Source organism: Scatophagus argus, chromosome 14 (assembly GCF_020382885.2).
Source record: "Scatophagus argus isolate fScaArg1 chromosome 14, fScaArg1.pri, whole genome shotgun sequence".
Taxonomy (NCBI): domain Eukaryota; kingdom Metazoa; phylum Chordata; class Actinopteri; family Scatophagidae; genus Scatophagus; species Scatophagus argus.
This window is the reverse complement of record NC_058506.1, coordinates 14,510,192-14,534,601: the sequence shown is the minus strand read 5'-3', so window position 1 is coordinate 14,534,601 and position 24,410 is coordinate 14,510,192. Positions and strand designations below refer to the sequence as shown.

Sequence of the window (24,410 nt, the reverse complement as noted above, 5' to 3'; positions counted from 1 at the left end):
TACGAGTAAGGGAAGACTGCACAATTATTCTTTTGTATTGCAGCAAATATCAGTCAATCAATGACCGAGTGATCACACCTTAAAATGTAAAAGCTGCATCACATATTTAATTGATTTATCTGCAAAGTCAAAGACACTGGTCATATTTTTGTTCATAACACAAGGACATTTGCAAGAAACCAAGCATTTTCAAAGTCCAAAACTTTCACTTTTATTTAGTTAATAAAGATAAAATATGTAGAAGGTTATATGCACACATACAAATAGATCTTATGTTTTCAAACTTACCAGCCCAACCTGAAAGGTGATAAAAGTATTAATACTGTAATTAAAAGTAACACAATGTGTTTTCATTTTCATCATTACACAAGATATTGTCTACAGTATGTCTCAGAACCCCCATTAAATTTTATGAGTGTTCCCTTATCTTGACAAAATGTTTAAATTACACGTTTTGAGTGTTTTTTGTGACCATACTGAACATTAAATAATGTCCATTATGGTCACTAGAGGTCACTATAGATGTCAGAAATTAATTTGTCACGTTCTCCATCTCCAGTCAACCACCTATTCTTACTTGTTACTGAGGCATCTAACAATGCAGCAGAGAACAAACAGCGCTAAGCTAATTCACATTCACAGCTCCTTTCAATCTTGTTCAGACATAACAATGCGGGTTTGAGATTTCTGTATGAAAGCACCAGTTACATAAACTCGCTCGTTCACCCCCAAAAGAGCTGCACTCCTCAGGCAACACACAGCAGCACCTCCTAAACCAAACATCCTGATTTAAAAGGTAATGTGCATGTCATGAGTAGGAGTCTGTGCATAGAAGACAGCAGAATATTCGGCTGAACCTCAAAGGGTGACCCTGATCACAGCGTGTGTGGTGACATGTGAAATGCATCATGTTGTTGAATGTTGTTACACTATATTACGTCATGCAGACAATCAAAAAAGGGTTTCCAGAATCAGAAAAACTTTTATTGCCAGGTAGGCTCCACCTACAAGGGATTTGTTTTGGCATCTGGTGCAGCAGACATACACAGAAAAAGAGAATAAAATAACGATAAATAATGAAATGCAAAAAGTCCAAGTAACCTCTCACATGGCTTCTGCCCATTCCAAGCAATGGGAAACACTTGTAATTCCAGACAGCTTTGTTGTAAAATAACCCTCGCGATCCTGTTGCTATTGGGTGTGTGTGCGTGCGTGCGTGCGTGTGTGTGTGTGTGTGAGTGTGTGTACATGAACATGAGTGACCATGTGCGTGTGTCAAATTACACTCAAGTCTCTTTTGGACACTCCTAAAGAAACTGACCCGGCAGGAGTGTGTTCATGTGGAGCAACACTGAGGCATTCGTATACAGAAACAGACTGAGTAGAAGAGAAGAGAAGAGCAAACATCATGCAAAAAATATGTGCTAAAACTTAAAAGCTCCTGAGAGTATAACAAAGTCCTCTCTGCAAGTGAAACAACAATAGAACAGAATAGGCAGCACTATAAGTATCTCTTATTCTGCCTGTTGTAACATCTGATTTTTATCTGCAAACCTGTAAAAATAAATAAACAAATAAATCTAAACTTTGTGCTCGTTTGAATCAACAACTTGATTAATCAAAACCACTGAAACCCGAAGGAGGAGACCAGAATAGAAAAGAACAATGAAACCATTTCACTCAGCTGTGTTGTGAAACCTACCAACGCAGCACATTTAGTGTGCTAAAACCCCAACGCCAGTGGCACAGCGTCAGAAAACCGTCCATGTGCAATAACCCTGCAGCACATACAAATGATAAATGATAAATTATAGATTTTGTAGCTTAAATGCACACCATTTTCAAACATGTGCATGATAATTGTTATCATTGTTAAATATATGCTGCATATACTATGTCAAGTAACCTCTTACATTAATCATTCAATGTTTATTCCTGCACTCTGCTGTCTTAACAATTTACAAAATAAAACAGATGTCAATATTCATTGATTTTATATGCATTTGCAATGATTTTCTTACCTACTTGCGCCCACATTCTTATTTAATTGTTTATGAAAACCTAAAATCTTTGTTTGAGCTGGATGTTTGTTTCTGTTCTTGGAACTGCGTGCAACTGCGTGTAAACATAATTACTTGGCCAATAAAGTTGATTCTGAAAACTGCTGATATTCTAACATTTGAAAGTTTACTATGCAACTGCACTGAAGAAGGAAGACGCCATCCTTTTTTCTCACAGTACACTTCTTTGTTCTCTCCATCTCATTACTCTGTCGGTCACCTTCTAACGAGGTGAGCCTCTCTTCCCTCCTTTCTTTCTTTCTTTCTTTCTCCGCCTTCCCCAGTGATGAAGAAGATGATGCCTGCTGCGCCCCACCAATGCTAAGAGGAAGAAGGGAGGGAGGAAGGAAAAGGGAAAGGGAGGACAGGAGGAAACGAGGAGAAAGGAAAGGACGGAAGGGAGGAACGGAGGGAAGGACGGAAAGAAGGGAAGGGGGGGTGGAGGAAAAACGAGATAGAGGGGGGCTAGTGGATGTAGCTCTAGCTGTGGGCCGGGGGGTGAGCTACCTAGCCCGGGCTGCTGTGCCGAAACATCCATGGGTGGCTGTGTCGGGAGCCACCACGACTCCTCGGGCAGCTTAAACGAGAACTCGGACGGCACTGGAGGTAACTTACGTGGCCTGTCGACGTCTTTTAGTGCCTACACGTTTGGCGTTTGATGGGGGCTTCCTCTAGGCTTTCTGCATGTTGTCCTGGCTGGAGGTCTCCTTCCCTTCCCTTTATACCCGAGCCAGACAGAGCCGGAGACAGACACAGCAGCCCTCCCGGGTATCTGGCTCCACACAGCGGGCCCAGAAGCGATAAATGACGCCTCGTCGCTACTTTATAAACTAGGAAATATTTACTGTGCGACGCTGCCTCCCTTTGTTCTTTGGTGTTGACTAAGCTAGCCGGCTAAAACATAGCGTAGTTAGCTTGCTAGCTGTTCTGCATAACAAATATGGGTCACAGACGGCGATGGCATGCAAGGAAACACTGGAGTGATAGAGTCTGATTTGAATTATGTGCCGACTCCCTGGCGAGAGACTGAGAGTTAGGTACTTTTAGCTTAACACAAGCCGCACTACTGTTTATTGTAAGACTTGTTTTTTTTATTGATAATTTTTGTTATTGTGTCAGTGAGGTGTTGGGGCATGTTTAGTGCTGCAAGAGTTCGGTTAGGTAAGCGGAGAAGGTGTCAAAACTTAAATTCAGCTTTAGCTTTATGTTAAAGAGAGCCTGTTTTGTAATGTTATAGTTTTACTGCCTTGGTGAACAAACAAGGCCTGGGAGCAGTAAGCACCATGCAGTCAGAGCAGAGTCAGACTCCGAGACTACAACACATCAGGTTTATTGTATTTATGAAGCAATAAACAGAAGTGCATGTCATGTCTCGGGTTATGGGGCATGATTATTTAAGCTGTGACTTTGGGGATGAAAATATGATTGGGAAAGAAAGGTTATTTTTAGAGTATATCGCTTATTTTCTGGTGAAACTATAACTCGCATAACTGGTTGAGCCATCAAGATGTGTTGCTTTAATCTGGAGGGTGTGGGATGCTACAAAAATTGACATATACATACCCTCCTGCCTGGAATTTAATCAGGGATGTCACGTTTAGATATTAACCACAACCCCAGGAGTTTTTGAGGATGTACGTTAGACAAGTTTCTACTGCTGTTTACTTGATGTCTGGTTTAAGGGTCCTCCTACAGGCCAGTGACTTATTTTAATCACAGACTGAGAGATAGAGCCACATTGGTGCAGATGCTTAGAGATGCTTAGCTAAAAACTGGTCTTGCTTAATGTCTTCTTTTTTTCTCCTGCATCTATCTTTGCAACTTGTTTGATGATCTCTCAGACATCCAGCCTGTCTAGATGTCACAAACAGGTTTCAGAGATCCCTTTATCTGTGAAGGCGTGTGTGTGTGTGTGTGTGGTAACAAGAAGCTATGCAGTATTAAAATGGATGCAAACAAGCAGCCGTTTCTCGACACCTCGATTATGACTGACATCCAAATCTGATTTCCCTAAAGCATGCATCGTAGCTGGGTTTAATCAGTTAAAGTGTATTGATATTTTTCTATAAAGTCATCTTTTCACCTACTGGCCTACTTACATCCCTAATGATTTCTGGGAATTACTGAACGGCACAGAATTAGGCTACAGTGTATTAAGGTAAATTAGTAAATTATGGGCAGAGAGTTGAGCCGAAAAGTGGGCTAATGTGGAAGGATGGACACACGCCAAGCAGTGAAATTGGTCATGACATACATGTATACATTCACAGAAATTCAATTCAGGAAGTATTTCTGCCTCATTGTAACCAGTTAAAGGTCTCATTTGACAGTTGAAGGTTTGTGTAATCAGAGTGGGTCATAGTCCATGTGACCATCAGGGAACATGTGTACCAGCAGCAGGTGTAACTCAACACCTTGATCTGCCATCCTCTTCTCTCCTCTCCTCTGGCTGTGTGTTGCATGTGCGCACTCACACACACACACACACACACACACACACACACGTGTACAGGCTGTCCTATACCTGTCGTCCCCTTCGGTGCTGATCCAGATGGTGTTATTCATCAGCCATTCTAGTGCAGATGGACTACTGTGAGATTCTGTAACCCCAACCTTTTAACTGGATTTAGAAACATAACACTTCAGTCAGGCTGTGCATGTGTGTATGCTCCATGTATATATCATGTGATGGTGTAGGCTGACATTTAATCTGTCATCTCAGTTTAGATGTGTACTTGAGTAATCTTGAAAGACCAATGCTTCTTATAAATCCTAACTCTTTCTATTCCCTCTTTCTTATCATTTTTATCCTCTGTGTATTCTCCTCCTTCTTTCTCTGACTGTCATCTTCGGTTCCACATCTCGCTGCTCTCTCTTCCCTACATCCTCATTTGTTCCCGTCTTTCTTATTTTCTTATCTCATTTATCCCTCCCTCTCACACTTCCCCTGCGTTATTTCATCTATCCTGTTGTTATTTATTTCCTCACATCCCTCATTCGCAATCTCCGTGTGTGTCTTTTTTCTTTCCTTTCTGGTTCCTCTGCTTCATCTCCTCTCCCACCCTCCTGTCCTCCTCCTGTCTTTCTCCTCTCTCCATCTCTCGTCCTCCCTCCCAGTGGCTCTAGGGCGTAACCAGCCCCTGAAGAGAGAGCGGCCTAAATGGAAAAGTGACTACCCGATGACGGAAGGCCAGCTGCGCAGCAAGAGAGATGAGTTCTGGGATACGGCGCCAGCATTCGAGGGCCGGAAGGAGATCTGGGATGCGTTGCGGGCTGCGGCCAGCGCCTTTGAGAGCAATGACCACCCGCTGGCTCAGGCCATCCTTGATGGCGCCAGCATCACACTGCCACATGGTAATACACACTTACACAATGGTAGACGTAACAGATACGCCATGGCATTTGTTTTGCTCTCCATGAAATACAGCTGCTTTGTGTAGGGAAAGTGCAATTGATGATTACCAGCTCAAGAATTCTCCCTTGTCCCAAGTTCTCCAGAGCTATTTTTTTTTTAAAGATTTGAAACTGCGTGTGGGGTTAAGCTAATAAAAAGACAGTTGTAGTCCTCTGTAGTTTGTCATCTGAAATGTCTGATCTGACATCACTATTCACCTCTCTGTCAGTGCCCTCTGCGCTGGCTTATTTTGCTAGCTTACACAGTAATTGAATATTCGGCAAATCTGGACCTGATTCCAAGCACTTACATCATACAGCCTGCAGGTGAAAGGAGTTAAAAATGTTGAACCTCTTAAGTGTACTCAGTGACTGCATTTTAGAGTTTAGGCTTTAGCTATTGGGAGGTATACACTGTGGAAGGAATAAATGAATAATAAATGAAAGGGGGCATGTACTTGGTTTCTTGAAAGTAGGATTTAAAGAGGTTATCACTAGGTATACCAAAGATTGTACGTCTTCTAAAAAACACTGGAGAGCATCTACATAGAGCAAATTGATAACATTGGCAACATCTCCGCACAGTGATTATCAGCTGCTTTAACAGGCTTTTTATTTGTGGATGTGTGTCATTCTCTTTATTTCAAATTCACATCACCTCAGAATTGTATGAGCTCCACTGAGGAAAGGCCATCATATTCTTTTGAAAATGTCTTCATGTGAATTTTGTGTTGCCCCAGTGGCGGTATTCTCAGTTTCGTCCAGAAGTGTCAGTGAAAGTAAATATCTTGAGCTGATTGAATACTAATTCCCATTATGTCAGAGCAGGCTTAGATGACTTGCTTGTTCTCTTATGAAACATGTCCATGTAAGGACCTCATTCTTGTTATCCATTGCCAGCATCATGTTTTGTGTGTATTTGAAGTCATTTAACTAAAATCTAACTTTGGATTATTTTTTTGTTCCTGTTTATGAAAGACAGTTCTTTCTTCGGGGGAAGCTAGTAACATGCACTTTTTCTTGCCTTTTTGTAGTTCAACTCCTCTGCAGGAAAGCAGAGGCAGGCAGATTTATTCTGTTAGTAGGCCAACGTAGAGACAAAATGTCAAATTTTGAAAAAGAGAAAAACTGCTCTACCTGAACATGATTTTTGCTATTGTCGTTGCCAGCAGACCTGCCTTTCATGCATGTAAACATAGTCCATGTCTTGTCCTGTTCCATTCCTTTCAGTAGTTTATCCAGGTCAGATCATATCCTGCTGGGCTGCAGCTGTGGATTCCCCAGGCCTGACATCATCATTTCACTCATCTAGGACTCTGGTACAGACCTGCCAGATCGCTCAAATATTTTTACCACTCGCCACTTTAGACCTTTCTGTTTCCCCTTTTATTTTCTTTCAGCATTCCAGTTTCAGCTGATTGCTTCATTATACAGTCTTGGCCTTGTTCCACCATCTTAGCCAATAGAAGAAGATGCTAGTCAGTAGCTGACAATAACTCCGAGATTAATCGGTTCCTGGATTTGCAGAATTTGAAAATATTTTCATCACATTTCATTCAGCATTACCAGTTATATCTTACATTAATATAGTGTAATAAGGATGTTATTAAGAATTAGCTTCTGTTCAGTATTAAATGTGCTGTGTAGCTGGCAGTCACGTCTGCACAGTTACCTGAGTGAACCAAATGGACAGAGTCACACCACCCATTGTATTCTGCAGCAGAAGAGAATACTACTCAACATACTCCGTTTGACAAAAGTCCACAGAAAGGCTAGCAGCTCTGTGAGGCTTTGCTTTGAGCTACATCATAATGCTAACATACAGTGATATTGACTTAGTTTAGCATGTTTGCATGCTCACAAAGAGCTGATAGGAATGTAATTAATTGTGCATGTATTTTTTTTATAAACACAAAAGTATTGGACAAATCCTAATTTTTACGTGATTTTTGGTAGCAGACGTGCAAATATGCAAAGTATACATATTGACAAATGACTCAAAACCCCTCAAAAAACATTTGGTCACTGTGGGACGAACTTGTTAAAACATTAGCTTTTCGAAGCAATCTGTGATCCTCCAAAGTCTGCTAAAAGCTTGAATTATCTCCATTACTATGTAGTCCAGACTTTGTTGTTGCCATTCAGGAAACGGAGCAGAGTATTTAAAGTTTCTTAAAACTCCCACTGCATTTATAATGGAGACTTTTCACTTATCAACCGGCTTATTTTTCCACTGTATATAATTGAGATATGGACCAAGTTGATTTGCGGTCATTTAAAGTGACTCTGAAGCTGACGACTGGATCCATTTGCATCAGCTGTTGGTCAACATGTTGGCTTCCATTCAACCTGCAACAAATGAAAATGTTACTGATTTACATCATTATATTGTACATTACTTCAGCGATAACTGAGACTGAGGACATACAAAACAGCTCTGCAGCAACAAAGCATCTTACATGTCAACAAATGTTTTCTTGCTTTGATCATAAAATGTAATCTAAGCCCCCATCCAGTCTGAACTCTTGTTTTTTTTTTTAATTAAATCCCTCAACCAAAGACATTAGCACCACCTGGAATCTATTAGCATTTGTCAGCTGAAGGATAAACACTAAGGTGGAGCCAACTGAAGTGGGGAAAAAGCAAGTGAGACGTACAAATATTGTTCAGATCGTGTTTATACATTGTCAGTGAATCATGTTTAACATTTATCTTCTATTTGTTTTTTGCTTTTGTTACACTGGCAGTGACAGCTTCCAGATATTTAGCCTTTACTTAGCCTACATTTAGTCTGTATTGGTATCTCACTGATATATGAAAGGAATTTAAAGGTCCAGGTTGCAAGATTTTGGGGCAGAAATGAAATATAATATTCATAATCATGTTTTCATTGGATTTGTTTGTTACCACAGCATTTGCTTTTTGTATCTAAAGAGAGAGTCCTCTTCCATGAAGTCCACCACGTTGCACTGCCATGTTTCGACAGCAGCTCAGAATGGACAAACAAAGCACTACCTCGAGATAGGACTGTTCCTCTTTCGAAGGGAAAGATGAGATGAAAGGTGTTCAGTTACACTGCGAGATGCCACTAAATCCTACACAGTGGACCTTGAAATAGACTGTAAATGCGCAGTATGTAATTTCTGCCACTTGGAAAAAGATGTAAAGCAGAGTGGGATCATGTGAGTTGCTATCTTCATAGTTAAACAGCCCATTGTCGATGAAAATCTTACTTGACACAGGCAGAAATGTTCATGAATTAGTTAATGATTTAAACTTTTATTCACGTGACATTTAGTCAGGTTCATCGACTCCTTATAGCGAAAGGTGACCAAATGAAACACACCTTGAATAAAATTACAGATTTTTCTTGGTGTGAACATTGTTGGAAACATTTGGTATAATGTAACTACACAAATTAACAAAATATATAACTATAATATAATGTGGAGTTTACATATTTCAATTCACACAGAGTATCTGTTTCATGTCTGTCAAATCTTTAGCAATTGAGTGGCGGCGGCCAGACATCAGCCTGCTTCACAGCACTCAGACTTAGAACACACTGCTAACACCTGCAGGCTACGCAGATAATTGGCTGCTAAGGTGCAGCACATTAGACATTATGTAAACATACCTGCACATGTCACTTTGTTCCATTTAGATGCTGGTGTAATCCTTACCTTCAGCAAGACGAACAACAGTCTGTCCATCCATCACATGTATACTGTATGCATACATACATACATACTACATATGTACTACCAAACTTTTACTCTTCTACGCTGTCTTAAAGGGTTTCTTTTCTTTGAGTTCTTTAAGAGCAGTTTATAACAAAAAGCAGTAACTAAATGTGATGTCAGTTGGACTTTAATACACCTGTAATTGTAAACTTACCGTCTTAAGGAATAATTAACAACCTTGACTGTAGTTGTGTTGTCAGTAAGCTGAAATGTGTGAGGCCAGATTGTCAGCCACACTGTGGCTGGTGAATCTGAATTCTTTGTTTTATTTGCACATGTTGGTATTGCAGTCATGTCACTGAGGAGAATTTTCATACTTCAAAATACTGGTTAAGTCACACTGTTGGTTATTTCAGCTAATTATTTGGCTGTCATGTTCAAAACTTTTTGTAACAATATAGAGAGGTTATATTGGAGGTGGACTAACCTCTGCACTTCTTAATCTCGCTCTTTGGACCTTTCACTCCTTTGGACCTTTCACTCTGTCACTTTCCCATTCACTCTGGTAGACCATGATCTGAGGTAAAGCGTGGCATCTTGACCACAGCAGCCACTTATCTAGAGAACAGAAAGCAGCATCCTGTGGGCCTCTGCTGACTCATCTCGGTCTCACCTTCAACAAAACTCTCGCAAGTGGCTCATGCTGCAGTTCAAGTTTAAAAAAAAAACAAAACTGTGACCTTTTAAATGCTGTTTACAAAAATGTGACTGTGAATGTGCGTTCTTTGCTTTTGTGGAAAGAGTTCTCATTCTGGTCGTAAAATTATTTGGTTTTGGTTTTCAGAATGTCAACATCATTACAATTTTTTAAAAACTACTAAGAAGACGAAGTGTTGTGGACAAATTGTCTGATTTTGGATTGAAATCAAAAGGAAGAAACACAACGGGACCTGTCTGAAATCCCCTTTAGGGCCCCCCCCCCCTTCATTGCAACAGTATTAAGTTTCTGCTTGGGAAACGATGTGACCTCTTCACTACATTTTATTTTCCCCTCTCTCCACCAACTCTTTACTCTGTATCTGAATCATAGAGATGACATAATATGGTACGCCAACAGAAAATGACATTCCCTTTTCTCCTGCTTTCACTGATCTTTCCTCAGTCTTTGTTTTCAGCTCGGTTGGACTCTCGTTTCTCCATTTCATCTTTGTAAAGGCAAAATGAATTGGATGTCAGATTTTGGCTTTGTTAAATGGAAAAACTGTATCATCTTTTGACTTTTAGTTTATAAATACAATAATGAATAATGACTTATCCAGAACTTTCATTTAAAAAGGGCAAACTTGAGGGGTTACCCGAAGTTTTCACTGTAGTTTTTAACTGCTTATTATTGGAATTTCCCAGTTAAACATTTACCTTATGTACTAAACAAAACTATGCCCGCACACAGTGTTGTATGCATGCATAGTTTAGGTTACAGGAAGCTGTAACATGTTGTATATGATGTATGTGAATATTTATAATATCACAAACCATGCATTAAAACATGCTCTGTGAAGCTGAAGATGATAATGTTATCAGGAAATGAAAAGGGGGAAGAAGAAAAAAGTCTTGAGCATTTATCAAGTTTGAGCCTTGTCGCTGTTTTTTTTTCCCCCCACTCTTCCAGGAGTTCTGACTGAATGTTATGATGAACTCGGGAATCGATACCAGCTGCCCGTCTACTGCCTCTCTCCTCCTGTCAACATGATTGAAGAGCGCTCTGAAGAACTTGATGGTTCAGATCCAGACTCCGGGGCTGCGGACCCATCTACGGGTAGCGCCAGCGACCCCGCCTCAGGAGGGGAGTGCCAGCTTCGACTCCGGCTCTCCACAGGTCGGGACCTCCGGCTGGTGGTCCGTTCCACGGACACAGTGGGCATGATGAAGCGCCGCCTACAAAATCACGAGGGCGTGCCTGCCGCAACCCAACGCTGGTTTTTCTCAGGTCGGCCACTGACAGACAGGCTGCGCTTGGACCAACTCAACATCTCCAGGGACTATGTAGTGCAGGTCATTCTCAGCCAGCCACCGCAACCAGAGCCACCAAGTCCAGGGCACACACCAGAGGCAGTGGAAGGAGTGGCTTCAGTGCCGCAAGAGCCCACACCGGTGGAGAATTAACGGTGGTAGTATAAATGAAGGAGGATAACAAGGGAGAAAAAAATGAAAGTTGACTTTTCTCTTTTGATTTGCACTCTTCTCTTTGTTTTTTTTGTTTTTTTTTTTAGCTGAGAAGGGCTTTGTTTGGGCAGGAGTGAGCTGTCTGCCAGAGCAAAAGGACTCTTATTAAGAAAAGACTTGGTTTTACACGTTGAAATTTTGACCTTTTTGGAAGTCTTTTTAACTGTTCATAAGGAAACCAAACATCGAAAAGAGAACTTTGTCAGATGGCTCAAAGGTTTTTCTTAGCAACACTGATGTTCGAATGTTTCTGTGTTTCAGTTTCAATTCAAGTTCTGCTCTCTGGCAAAAGTTTGGTGAGGCTACAGGGTTACTTGTGCGCTTTGATTACATTCATTTTCAAGATAGGCAGTTTAGAAAGAAAAAAACACATATAGTTTAACAATCATGATAGTTATTCAGGCAGTTATTCTTAATTATATATGAATCAAATCGAAAATACCTCCTCACTTGGGGATTAAGTCATTATGCTAAAAACTGTAAAGAAATGAAGGTATTGCGAGTTGGTAAATATATGTGTCCTTGCAGTCAGGGGGCATGACAGATGTTTTACCAAGCTGCTGCTGGATTAGACCCTTTATTTCACTCTGCTTCACAGAACAATCACAGCAACCATGTAATAAACATTAAGTAGTCAGACTGTGTGTGTGTGTGAGAGAGAGAGAGACAGAGCATGTGAGTGTGAAAAATCTTCTGTGTTGAAGACACAACCACACTTGTTCATGTGGATAAAGGATGGAACATCAGAAACACAGTTGCATATTTTGATTAAAAATAGAATGTTTTTAATTAAAATTGATCATTGTTTCTATTCCTTGGTCTCTCTCTAATTGATTGCTTTGGATATTTTCATGTTTTGATGTTGAGTTTGGTCAAAATTTTGGCAATATGTTACAATGTGTCATTTACATTCTCTTGTCTTTCGGTGCCCGTTTATGGGTAATAATCATTGATGCAGTCGCTAAAACTATGCAGTTTGTTTTTGCAGATTTTACCTCAGATGTTATTGTTTTATTGTAGGAATATATTTACCTTTTTTACCCTTGCAAATATTCAAGATGAATTCAAGGAATGCATTATGCTGTATAGCAATGTGTCATCCTGAGACACTGTGTTGTAAAAGTACACACACCGTAATTCCTATTCATATTGTGGGCAAATTCGAGCCAAAGATCAGAAGAAGCAAAAGAGAGACTTCCTTTAAGTAGAGCCTATCACTGGTGCTTTGAGCCCCATTTCAGTATTTAAAAAGACATTTTGGGAAATACACTCATCTGCTTTATTCTTGAAAATTAGTTGAGGAGATCAATACCACTTTGTACAGTAAATAAGTAACTTAGCATAGCATGAAGTCTTGAATCAGAGTCAACAACTTGCTTGTCTCAGTCCTAAAGCATAAGGATAAGCTTACCAGCGTCTCTGATGATGATCTTATTTATGTATTTTACACACAAACCAAAATGTTACAATTGCTAGCTGAGATTTTAAGCAGAGTTTTGTGCTCAAATTATTCCAGGACTGTCATCACCAGGCCTCTAGGAGGACCACACTGACCGGGTAAAAATAAAATAGTTCCAACATGGAACAGTTATCAGATATGGTTTTATTACTTTTGGGCAGAGCCAGGCCATAAAGACCAGTACCAGTAAATCCATGATAAGGGATTATTGGTTAGTTATTATTGTAAGTTGTTGGCATAGCATAATTAGAGCTTATGCTCCTTTTTAAAACAATAATACTAACAGCTTCCCTTTACCTTTGATTTCCTCCTTTCCTTATTTCAACTTCTTTCTTTGAAGTGTGATCATCCCAGTCAGACAGGACATGGAAAAAACATTATGATGCAAAGAGGCCTTCTAGAGAAAAAGAAGCCCCTGTAAACATTGTGTTTGTGTTGACTGGTATTCCCAGCATTGGCGCAATTACACAAACGTCACTCAGCCTGCAATGGAATAAAGAAGGAACCAACCTGTCTGTTAACAAGCTGTATGTGTCTATCTCTAAATTTGTAATTGTTAATGAAGAGGAAGGAGGAGAGTTTGCCATGCTCCTGTGATGCTATTAAATGTGAAAGATAACAGTGAAGTGGGAAGGGGAAGTGGCACAGTATGGTCAGTGTGGTAATAAATCTCCAGTTTTCGTGATTGCCCTGTAACCTGAAAGAGGTCAGTGGAAAAACCTTTTTACATCACACCTGCACAAGGTCTCAAAATGGCACGACATTTCATATATAGAGACATTCACACCATCCCAAAAGAGAAAAATGTGATACTTTTCAGTATGAGCAAGTGCATCATGTCGAAAGTGTGTTAAAGTTTTCATGACCCTAAAGTGAGTACCGGTAAACGGCAAGGGAAAAGCACTCCTGAGCAACATGCCATTTAAACCATACACTCTTTAGTGCAAATGTGGTTTTGTTTGAAACCTCAAAGCACCCCATAGTCATCTAACACCTTTGCTTTCATAAACACATATCAATGTTGAATCAAAAGAAACTTCTAACTACTAAAATGTTAAATGTTAGCAGCTAAATTGAAGCAGAACTCCTCATTAAATTATCATACGGGTAACTTTGTTATTTGGATTTTCTATATGGTCTAAGAATATTGTGCTCTGAAATGTAATCATGGATCCTATTCATGTGGTGTTTTGGTTATAAAAATGTGTTCTGTTTTATTTTCAGAGAATCTGTTCTCTTTTCCACCTTAATGAAGGTGTCAACTGACACTTTTGCTTTCTTGTTTTTGTTACTGAGAACACATGATCTTTTTTCCAGCTTAGTGATAAAACACCACTACCTTTTGTCATATGCAATTTTCCAGTTCCTTCCCAGAGGTTTCTATCTCTATTGTTGTGCTGACTTCCTTCCTCAATGTGGTTGCACTGTCATAACACATTTCTCAATGGAATATCGCATAATATGAAGTGCGCTTTTGTCCTTTGCTGCAGTCATCTTCCTCATGAGAGCGCAAATGGAGCTGACTAAAACTGTTCTTCTCCTTCATCCATCCATCCATTCTGTATACCACTTTATATGTGCAGGGTCATGAAAAATCCCAATTGTCATTTTCTTTCTCTTGTTTCCAGGTGATGGACTAGGTCATGATCTAATGTCATTATAATCTCAGGTAGCAATTCATACAAAAAGTTCCTCTTTGTGTTTGAGGGGGGGATTCCAGTCTGCCTCTTGCCTGCATATATACAGCATGCTGAGTTCATTCATGCAAGCAAACTGAATACACATTCAGCACAGCCATCTCACCTCTCTGCTATCATTATCAGGTCAGCTTTCAACTGTGAAATTTTGGGATCGAGTCCAGTTGTCAAGGTAAGATCGACTCACTCATCTTCTGTTATCTCTCCTGCTTTTTTTCCCCCAGCATTTTCTGCAGTAGATAATGTATAACTCAACAATAATAATAATAATAATAATAATAATAATAATAGTATATACTATATACTTTTAGGTTAGTATATAGTTAAGCAGTGTTAAATCACTGTTACTTTACACATTAGAATTTGTTTCAGCCCCACGTGACCCCTGGGTTCACATTTCAACAGTACCTGTTCACATAATCATAAACTGGCTGTCAGATGCATTGAGGTTAATCTCTGTTTCATTCAGCTCAGACTCTGCAAGTTAATTAGTTTAATTGGAAGAAGTTGGCATTTTTGATTTTCTCTGGTCTGATCTTCTCTCAGCATCTTAAGAAATGTTTTAACAGAGGACTAGTGTGAGGTTGTAAAAATCAGTCTGAGTGGTCATGATTTGAAGTTTTTAATTTTTACTGCTTTGTTGTAAGGTACTGGTTTATTTTTCTTTGTTTAAAAAAAAATAATTTTACTAATTTTACTTTACTAAAACAATGGAGATGTACACATATTCACCAGTAACGAGGTCACAGATATTGTTTGTTCTGAAAGTCATGAGGCAAGAAGATTAAGAACTACTGTTTTACAGAAGAATTTCCATGATGGGATTTTATTTTCATTAAATATTGTACTTTTGAACCCACCTCATTCATTTTAGTTCTGTAGTTACTCGCTACTTTTCATATTAATACTTTTATTAAAGTTTCCACAACCTATGATAAACACACTTTTCATGGTTGGTTGATGGAGGACCTTGTTGTTTATCCATATAGAAGCGTCTCAGCCTCATAGGATATGATAACCAATAAAAATTGGTTTCAGTCTGTGCTAAATAAATACATGTTGTCCTTTTTTCAGATGCGCACACTGATCCTCGTGGTCCTGTATGCTGCGCTGAGCTGCGCCAGCTCTGACAGCAACCAAGACAACATAGAAACTCTGATGGATAATGGTTGGTAACTCTTCCTTTCTTTACTGAATATTCTGTACAGTAAGCGCTGACTCAAGCTGTGTCTTTGTGTATGTGTGTGTGTGTTTCTTGTCCATGACTAAACCAGTCCTGGTCCTGAGGATCCCTCATGGTGTGAACACCAGGATGAATGTTAATCTGATTTGTGGGACAGCTTATCAAAACCAGCCTGTGCTGTGGAAGAAAAACGGTAATACAACTATTACTACTGCTGTTACTAATCCTCCTGTCACTGATATTACTTCTACAACCAGTACTGCTTCTCATAATATTTGTGCCAATATGCTAGGTATGATAAGATACTCAAGATACTCAGATTCTTTGAAGCACTGACACATTGACCCACCCATGTCCTTGTCTCAGGCATGGACCTTCAGCCACCTCTGCAGGGGAATCAGGTCAAGGTCCTGGTGGAGGAGATGGATGGAGGAAACTACACCTGTCACAGCCCAAACGGAGAATACCTCAACCACACCGTCATCCTGATTCAACTAGACCCAGACAATCGGACTGTCATCCTGGAAGAAAAATCCCCTGAAGAGGGTGAGATAAGAAAGATGGAGGGAGTGAGAAGGAGGAGGAGGGGAAGAATAATGAAAGTATACATAGAGAGAAAAGGCAAAAGGAGAGAAATAAAGATTTGTTGTGATATATAGAATAGCTGAGATAACAGAGATGGTCGCAGAGAGATAAGATGGGAAAAACTGTGGCCCAAAAGTTAACATTCAAAGCATAAAATGAACAGTGGAGCATACGTAGCAAGAAATTAGACAACAAGGAGAATCAGAATTAGAGAAATGAAGGAAACATGACTGCACAGAAAGAGAAGGGAAAAAGAGAAGGAGAACATAAAAATGCTTTGATATGTTTGCTGTGGCATGAAAAAGTTTGGTGTGGTTTGTGGTTGACTTATACGTGTCAGCAGATTGATTGGGCTAATGGTTCTCAAAAAGACACTAGACTTGTCCTTTCCAGGTCCCAAAAGTGTTTTGATTGCATGATCGGAGCCTTTTCGCTTCTATTATACCAAAGAATTAAAAAGTCTTCTGCCATTTGTCACAAATCACAAGAACCTTTGAATGCTCTGAAAGCTACGGCACTGTTTGTACTGAAAAAAACGCCATCCTCTCTCCGGCTTTGTGCCATAAGACACCAGTTCTTGTTGCCTGATTTAACGGAACAAAATGCTAAATATAGTGAACAGGCTGGTTTGAAGTTGGCAACCTTTTCCTCAGCCGTCTGGCTTGTTCACAGTAGTTATATTGATGTCCTGAAATTTATCTCGCAGATTTATTAATGTTAAAATGCTGCGACAGAAGAGAGAAATACAATGTTCACAAGAGCATTAAACACAAAGAGAGGCTGAGTGCTGCTAACAGTCTTTATGTTCCTCCAGGTCACATCCACTGTTCAGCGCCTAACTATAAAGGCAACTTCCACTGCACCTGGACAAGAACAAGGACTAGATCCAACGCCGCTGTGCTCCTGGTGAAGGCACAACGGTGAGGACTCACCTTACTTATCACATGGAGTTGATAATATATCTTCTCCTACATGGCTATTTATGCCAACCCATTTGTCTTCAATTTAGTTATTTGGAAAATATGCCCTGTGAGCTGGATGCTGATGGATCAGGGGTTCACTGCCAGGATGCCAGCTGCTCTTATGAGGAGGAACAGCACCGCATCTCCCTCACCATTTACATTCATAGCTACTCTCGCCTGGAGGCCTACACAAAGACTTTCTACCTCAGGGAGATTGGTGAGTGATTTAATGTCTATGTCAAAAAACTGTGTATGTATATATATATATCTATATATATACATATAGATATATATATATACCAACATATATTTATATGTTGGTATACAAAAATGTCAGAAAAGCTACAATCCTGCTGATATTCCTTTGTCTTATTTGGCATATAGTCTCAATCCTGCAACATCCTCTTTACTGTTTTTTTTTTCCTTTCATCCTTCTCTCCCTCATTCTCCCCCTCCTCACCCTATTTAGTGAGACCGGAAAAACTCCCTAACTTGTCAGTCAGTAAGTCAATCAGTGATGGGAAGGTGTTCAGCTGGAGTTACCCTGACTCCTGGGAGAAGCCCTGCAGCTTCTTTGGCCTGCAGTTCCAGGTCAAGGTGGTCCACAACAAAGAATCCTGTGACAGTGAAACACACATAATGGTAATGAACACAAGCACGACGAGAATTGACTCCAATTATTTGTAGCTACTGTAAAAATGCATTTGCAGACTTCCAGTTCACTGTTTGTATTTAATATGTCGTCTCTTCTCTTGTGTAGCACATCACTGAGGATACTCAGTTTGAGGTCAATGTCAAAAGCAAGAGGTATGTTTTCTGTGTGCGAGCCCAGGACAAACACACCCAGGGGCCGTTCAGCCCATGGAGCCACTGCACGTAAGTACTGCACTCAGACCGTTGGGAGTAAGAACTGTTTTGACGATGTAATTTTCATGTGAGCTGATTTCTCCATATTATACCAAGTCAGTCACGCCACCCACAATGATCTGATCCACACTAACTCATTCCCATCTGCCCTTTCTTCAGAGTGAACAAACAAAATGTGAGCTGCTAACTTCAATCACCGGAGCAAGGAAGGAACAAGCAACACAAGGATGGACGCAAATATTTCCCAAAGAAACTTTTTCACTTTTCAAACATTTTTTAGAGCAATGCACAAAAAATGGGATGTATACATGTACAGTATTTATTTATTGCTCATTTGTCTCTTCAGAAATACAGTATATTATTAACACAAATATTTGTAATCTGACTGAAATCAGTAACTCCTTCATGTACCCTTTATGCTTTCTGTAACTCTTATTTATAATAACCGTCCTTGCAGAATTGTTGCAGAAATGTTAAACATTTCCTAATAAACTGCTGAAAACTTCTCTGGCATTTTGGTTTTTAATGATGAAATTTCTCAATACTGCTAAAAAAAAAATCAAAAAAAACATAAATATTCTTTGACTATTCATTTTAAATTACTTAAGGAACAATGAGCAATACAGGCAATTTAGGTACAAAAAAAGGTTTATTGTCATATTTACAGCCAGGATGTCAGGGATGTGATAATGAACAGAAAAAAGGCAGATCTCCAGAGCTGAGAGCCCAAAAGAGTTTTAAATCTGACAAAATCAGAAAACAAAATAAAAAAAAAAACACAAATCACATCCCTGATGTTCCATAAGATGGGGAAACTTGTTCCCTCGATGTCCCCCTCTTCATCCATAACTTAAAGTAAATGTTGACAGTAAGTGCACCCACATTAATTTCTTTAATGAAGAAGCTACTGAAATAACAAACTGAACACACTGCAAACATGATGAGTGCTCTGTGCTCTCACTTTCTTTCTTTCTTGCATTCTCATCATCCTCCCTCTTGCTCACTTTGTTCAAGAACAGTGCAATTTACCAAAACAGTTCAACAAAAGCTCTTAATAAAACACAGACTACTGAATAAGAATCATAAAACAAAAACTAGAACCGATTCCTTGCATGTATCTGAGAGTGTGTGTCTCACACTCCCATCCACATATGGAAACCTGACCCTCTAAGAGCCTTTACTACTATGCACGTATACCTATGTAACATCCTCCAACCCACAGGCGGGCATCCAGTGACCCCTGCACACGTGTCAACCTGTTTTACGTTAAAACAGAGTGAGTCGTTAAGATTAGAGTATTTTCACGATGACTGGTCTCAAGTTTAATACCTTTTAATGTCACAGAAGCATTGAGGAGAATCTCATGTTATTGTTACATCAGGTGAGTTGCAGGTGTCAGTGTGATTTTAACCATTAATCTCCCAACTTTTCACTTTAATTTGCACAAAGGGACTTGAGGCATGTACCGAAGTAAAAATCATACTCGTTAAATTGTGGATACATTCTCCGTTTTGGAACTCTTGCTATATAACATATCTTACTAATTATTTCCTGTTGAATTTCACATTTAATTATTGTCAGTCTTTCTCAGAAATGTAAAGTCAAGCTTCAAACAGGTGTGCAGGACAACACTTACTGACCTTTAACATAGTGAAATGATATTTGCAACCATTATTCCTTCTTGGTATAGCAGAGAAGATTGACAATAAAAGGAACGTATGTAGGCTTAGAATAAGAAATTCTCATTCTCATTCATAGAATTTTCACATTTAGTAATGTGAAAATGCTCTAAACCTCGCCCATCTGGAAGACCAAGCTGGTTTAAATTATTACAGATCTTTTCAGGTTCTATTTAACCGAAGCGTTCAAGGTGTAGTTCAAGATGCCTGAAGTAGGAATGTAGAAGTTTGTGGGTCATGATGGCTTGTGTCATGTGGCCTCAAAAGAGAAGCCCACGATTACGGCACCGACTGGTAGTGACCGCCATTATTACAGTCATAAACACAAACAGTATTTGGAAAAAAAAATGTGCCAGAGTAGGGAGAATCAGAACATGCAAATACAGAAACTGGGAAGCCCATCTCCATCCTGAGCTTCCGAGCGTTGGTAACTGGAGGGTTAGTGTGGGATCTGTCATAAGGTTTGATATGAACGACCTGTAACAGCACAAGTTTGCGCACAGGTGTGGGAGAACTGGATGATGGGATGCTAGTGTCCAGTTTTTGTCGAGGATGTGGCCCCCCCTCAGTGGTGTTGCCTCTTAGATAGGTACCTAAGCACACGCACACACACACGCACACATGTACATATTTTCATCACATTTAGTTGAATTCATATTTATTTCAGACAATGTGCGAGTTCATGAATGCGGGTAGTTGTTTTCTATATGAGAAAGTTATAACAAGAACACATTATGTCACTCCAGCTATGCACTGTGCCTACCTCTCCCAGTGTTTGTGGTTGAGTCCACTGAAGTCATCAAGCTTGGCGATTTCTTTGAGGTACTGGGCCAGTTTATACAGCTCCCTGTCCTTCTCCCTGTTAAGATGGGCCTTCATGAAGGGTCGGATCTAACAAACACACACACACACACACACAAAATATAAGTGTCAGCAGCACTTGTGCATAATGCTGATAATCACAAGGTTCAAAATAATGACGAAGATGCTGACCATCTACCTTAAGTCCGTTTTGTGGGTTCATGAGGAAATTTCGTCCGATGTCGTCAAACATTATGGTGTTCTTCCTGTTGTAAAATTCCCCGTACTTCCCCCATATCACGCCGAGGGGCTTCACCTGGATATGTGCATGTCATTAAACGCATTACATCAGAACTTTGACAGCAATAAACCTCACATTTCACGAAGACACAGGTTATTTCTGTCTGTGTGTGGTCTCAGACTCATCTCTCATCAGTAGGATTTCAGTGTCACTCCACACAAATTCACATCTGCGGTTTTGAAAGGTGGTGTACATATCCTTACACTGTTGTTACAATGAGTGATAACTGGTTTTATAGGGTTAATGTCCTCCTGTGATTTTGTTTAAACCCATTGTAAAAAAAAGGCAGGACAATACACAGTCCACAATCCAAAGGTAAACAAAAGAAAAAAATCCTGCCACACTAGACAACAAATAAATATAAATGCTATCATCTGCTGTGAAATATTTGCTTACATAGGTAACATATGTAACTCCAGCAGTGAAACAGACCAGTATTTTCATTTATGAACAGCTGTGTGTACCAACCTCCACAACTCCTCTCTTAGGAGTGTGTACTGTGATCATCGCTGCACTGTCCAACATGAACGTAATCTTGTAATTCGGGTTTTCTGTCACCCCCAGCTCCTACACACAGAGACAGACACACAGGCAGTGGTGTTTCCTCCGAATCCAAATAATGTACATTAAATTGATTAACACTGCCACCTCTTGGCAAGAAAAGGGCACAGTGCAGTCATGCCAACAGTCCAGTGGCACCAGGTGATGAGCAGATTTCTGAAGGCAACACAGACATGAACTCACTTTCATTTTGGCATCAATCCACTTCATACTTGTAGCAGCTGAGGAGAGAAAAAAAACACACAAGAATGCATGTAATTTAGTCCAATTTAGATCTTAAGAAGTAGAAAGGAGAAGAGAGGATACATACACCAGATGACAATGTCGTAGTCCTCGTAGGCTGATGTCAGAAACTCGTGAAGGTACGGTCTCATCAGCTCGTGACCTGTTTCTGCACACGACTTGTGATCTAAACACATACAGAATGCAAACCTCAATGCACAGAGTCCTGAATTTAACTGACAAATGGCCTGACCGAATGCCCCCGCAAAGCATTCTGTTCTCATAACTACCATTACAGGAAGAGTTAGGAAAATCTAGACTATAAACCCTACAAACTGGTCTCTCTCTCTTTTGTGATAATGGCTGCTAGGTGGGTGTGCTTTTGTGATGATTTTACTTACATTTGAAAGGGTTAAAATTTGACAGGAATCTTGTCAATTACTTGCACATACATTCACATTTATTTCCTTTTAAATTGGCTTTGACAGATAAAGGGATCATACCAGAAATGTCAAAGTGCTGATGTCAAATAATTAAATTTACTTAGTTTTGCATAATCTTACATGATAACTGATTAATACTGCATGTCAAGGTTTGCAACTCTTTAAAATATATTATTGTAACTCACCAAACAGTGTGTAGTCCACATCCAGTACCAGAAGTCTCTTTCCTTCTCTGGGAGGGTTCAGCTCCTCCACTTTGTAGTCTTTCACTCTGCGGGCTATTTTAGCCAAGTTTTCCTCTCTAGAGACGTAGACCAACATTTGTTTCTCAGACACACACAGATTTCCTCGTTCCCTCTCACAAATTTCATCTTGCTTCTGTACAGCAACAGACGCATAAAAATCACAAAAAATATCTAACCTGTTCTCCACTTCAATGACCTCCTCCTCAATGTCAAAATCATTGACCACATCATCATTCTCCGGGGGTGGGGCTAAAACCTCTTCCTTCACAAAAACAAAACCCACATACAGTTTAAAGCGCAAGCTTTGATGCAATGCCGTAAATAATTCCGGTTAAGCAATATACAAGTCCACAAAAAAACTATCAAACATTTGCTGATTCCACCTTTTTACATTTAAGGATTTGCTGCTTTTCTTTGTTATTTATGGGATTAAATGAAAATTCTTCAGGGTTTGGACTAGTGGTTGGATGAAAACAGCAATCTGAAGATATCACTCTGCAGTCTGAGAAAATGTTATATGCATTTTTTATTGACTTAACAGTCAATTGTGAAAATAATCAGCAGATTAAAAAAAAAAATGAAATAACTGTTTGTTGCAGCCCATTGAAACACACAGTCAGTTAACTGAGCAACTGGTTCTTTAGTCAAAGTCCCAGCCAGGTCAACTGCTATAGCACTCTGTCACCTACCAGGCTCTCCTCTCTGGTACCCATCATCATGATCTTTGTGTTAGGCTTCAGCTTCAGAGAGCCCAGCTTCACCTCATCCTCTGCAGGTTTACCTGGAAGCAGGAATGAAAGAAAAAAGGGATAGGGGAAAGGAGAGATTCATTTATCTAAAAAACCCACAATAAGAAAATTACATGAAATTAAAATTATTTATTGACTACAGACAGTGGTGGAAATGACACTGAAGCAGGTAATAGGCTGGGAAATGGACATGTTTGTGCAAAAAAAAAATCAAAACAAAAAAACAAAAAACAACAACCAAACATCATCTTATTTATGAATGTGGATTAACATACCCAAATCCTGGGGAAACATAAGAGTGGATTTATTTGATCAGAGGCTTATCAGTGGAGACGTTTCATATTTATAATTAACAATAACAAAAAAGGACGAAGGGAAATAAATTCCCTGTGTCTTGTCCTTCTGTTCTGGATATCATATGATATTATGTACATTGGCTCACCCAGGTGTAACACACTTGTGATCACTGATGCCCTCTCACCTTTGACCTTGAGTCCCAGTAGTTTCTGTCTTTCTGGCAGCACCCCAGTCAAGGTCTTAATGGACTGTTTCAGGTCCATCACTGTGTCCTCCTCAGACAGAGAACTGATGGAGTACTCTTGACCTCCCCACTTTATGATCACTGATACCGACATGGCACACAAGGGCTCTTCACACTCATACACTCACACACACATACACACTCTCTCACACACACGCGCGCGGCTGCAGCTGGAGTTGGGTATGCACGCGTACAGACGAGTGCACACACTTTCAAGCAAATGTTTCCAGCTACAGTAACAGGCATGCACACTTAACACCTTGCAAAAAGAGGGGAATAGGCAAAGTAACGGGAGATGTGTCAGGATGCTTCGCTGGAACTGGCAACAGCTTGAGCAAAAGACAGAGAGAATGAGACAGAGACAGTGTGAAACACTATCATAAGCATGTGTTGTTTTAGCTGGCTAATTCAAGACACAACGGCCTAATGTCACTTAATCAGAGCAGACGCCGACACTCCCTGATGTTGATATTTTTAGCACGAGATGGCTAACGTTGACTAGCAACAATGTAAACACGGGAGGCAGCCAGCCAACTAGCTAACGTTAGCTGACTAAGTTTGTGTATCCTCACCTGGCAGAGCGAGCTAACATGTAGTGCTTAGGAAACGCTGTCAAATTTCGTCGAAAAGCTCAGTGAATGAATGAAGTTTGCCGTTCGGTTTCATTCATCGAGAGAAGCACACGCTGTTCTTCCTGGCGTCCCGAATCCTGCCGGTAGTGACGTAGGAGAATAAATGTTCGTTACCGCGAGGAGC

General features: G+C 40.0%; 3 protein-coding genes across 7 annotated transcripts; 2 read left to right on the top strand and 1 right to left on the bottom strand.

The window, feature by feature from the left end:
- Positions 1–2,488: 2,488 nt before the first annotated feature.
- ubtd2 (ubiquitin domain containing 2) lies at positions 2,489–12,170 on the top strand. 3 transcript variants are annotated; one of them, XM_046410487.1, is made up of 3 exons: positions 2,489–2,666; positions 5,178–5,414; positions 10,806–12,170. In XM_046410487.1, exons 1-3 carry the CDS (start codon positions 2,597–2,599, stop codon positions 11,297–11,299), a joined length of 801 nt encoding a protein of 266 aa, XP_046266443.1. In that variant the 5' UTR covers positions 2,489–2,596; the 3' UTR covers positions 11,300–12,170. The 3 variants fall into 3 exon arrangements, with proteins under 3 accessions (XP_046266443.1, XP_046266446.1, XP_046266445.1); XM_046410490.1 differs by lacking the exon at positions 2,489–2,666 and adding an exon at positions 2,967–3,097; XM_046410489.1 differs by lacking the exon at positions 2,489–2,666 and adding an exon at positions 3,005–3,135.
- Positions 12,171–14,600: 2,430 nt separating this feature from the next.
- il12bb (interleukin 12B, b) lies at positions 14,601–18,611 on the top strand. Its single transcript, XM_046410417.1, has 9 exons — positions 14,601–14,687; positions 15,590–15,683; positions 15,790–15,891; positions 16,065–16,244; positions 17,098–17,203; positions 17,293–17,462; positions 17,715–17,887; positions 18,006–18,121; positions 18,272–18,611. The coding sequence occupies exons 2-9, from the start codon at positions 15,590–15,592 to the stop codon at positions 18,297–18,299; spliced, it is 969 nt and encodes a 322-aa protein (XP_046266373.1). The 5' UTR covers positions 14,601–14,687; the 3' UTR covers positions 18,300–18,611.
- Positions 18,612–18,742: 131 nt separating this feature from the next.
- On the bottom strand, positions 18,743–24,391 carry ublcp1 (ubiquitin-like domain containing CTD phosphatase 1). 3 transcript variants are annotated; one of them, XM_046410418.1, is made up of 11 exons: positions 24,227–24,391; positions 23,595–23,983; positions 23,054–23,145; positions 22,541–22,626; positions 22,305–22,420; positions 21,765–21,863; positions 21,638–21,675; positions 21,362–21,460; positions 20,792–20,908; positions 20,555–20,682; positions 18,743–20,384 (listed from the first exon to the last, which is right to left on the bottom strand). In XM_046410418.1, exons 2-11 carry the CDS (start codon positions 23,746–23,748, stop codon positions 20,357–20,359), a joined length of 957 nt encoding a protein of 318 aa, XP_046266374.1. In that variant the 5' UTR covers positions 23,749–23,983; positions 24,227–24,391; the 3' UTR covers positions 18,743–20,356. The 3 variants fall into 3 exon arrangements, with proteins under 3 accessions (XP_046266374.1, XP_046266376.1, XP_046266375.1); XM_046410420.1 differs by having other exon boundaries at positions 23,595–23,973; XM_046410419.1 differs by having other exon boundaries at positions 23,595–23,913.
- Between the last annotated feature and the right edge of the window lie 19 nt (positions 24,392–24,410).

Bases quoted from the DNA above. Each gene is read 5' to 3' on its own strand.
- ublcp1 (XM_046410418.1), bottom strand. From the start codon at position 23,748: ATGTCGGTATCAGTGATCATAAAGTGGGGAGGTCAAGAGTACTCCATC. The intron at 21,864-22,304 runs GTGAGTTACAAT...GTATGTGTTTAG, and splicing joins TGTGGACTACACACTGTTTG to ATCACAAGTCGTGTGCAGAA. The intron at 20,683-20,791 runs GTAGATGGTCAG...TGTGTTTGTTAG, and splicing joins ACCCACAAAACGGACTTAAG to ATCCGACCCTTCATGAAGGC.
- il12bb (XM_046410417.1), top strand. From the start codon at position 15,590: ATGCGCACACTGATCCTCGTGGTCCTGTATGCTGCGCTGAGCTGCGCC. The intron at 15,684-15,789 runs GTTGGTAACTCT...TGACTAAACCAG, and splicing joins AGAAACTCTGATGGATAATG to TCCTGGTCCTGAGGATCCCT. The intron at 15,892-16,064 runs GTAATACAACTA...TCCTTGTCTCAG, and splicing joins TGTGCTGTGGAAGAAAAACG to GCATGGACCTTCAGCCACCT.
- ubtd2 (XM_046410487.1), top strand. From the start codon at position 2,597: ATGGGTGGCTGTGTCGGGAGCCACCACGACTCCTCGGGCAGCTTAAAC. The intron at 2,667-5,177 runs GTAACTTACGTG...CCTCCCTCCCAG, and splicing joins GAACTCGGACGGCACTGGAG to TGGCTCTAGGGCGTAACCAG. The intron at 5,415-10,805 runs GTAATACACACT...CCACTCTTCCAG, and splicing joins CAGCATCACACTGCCACATG to GAGTTCTGACTGAATGTTAT.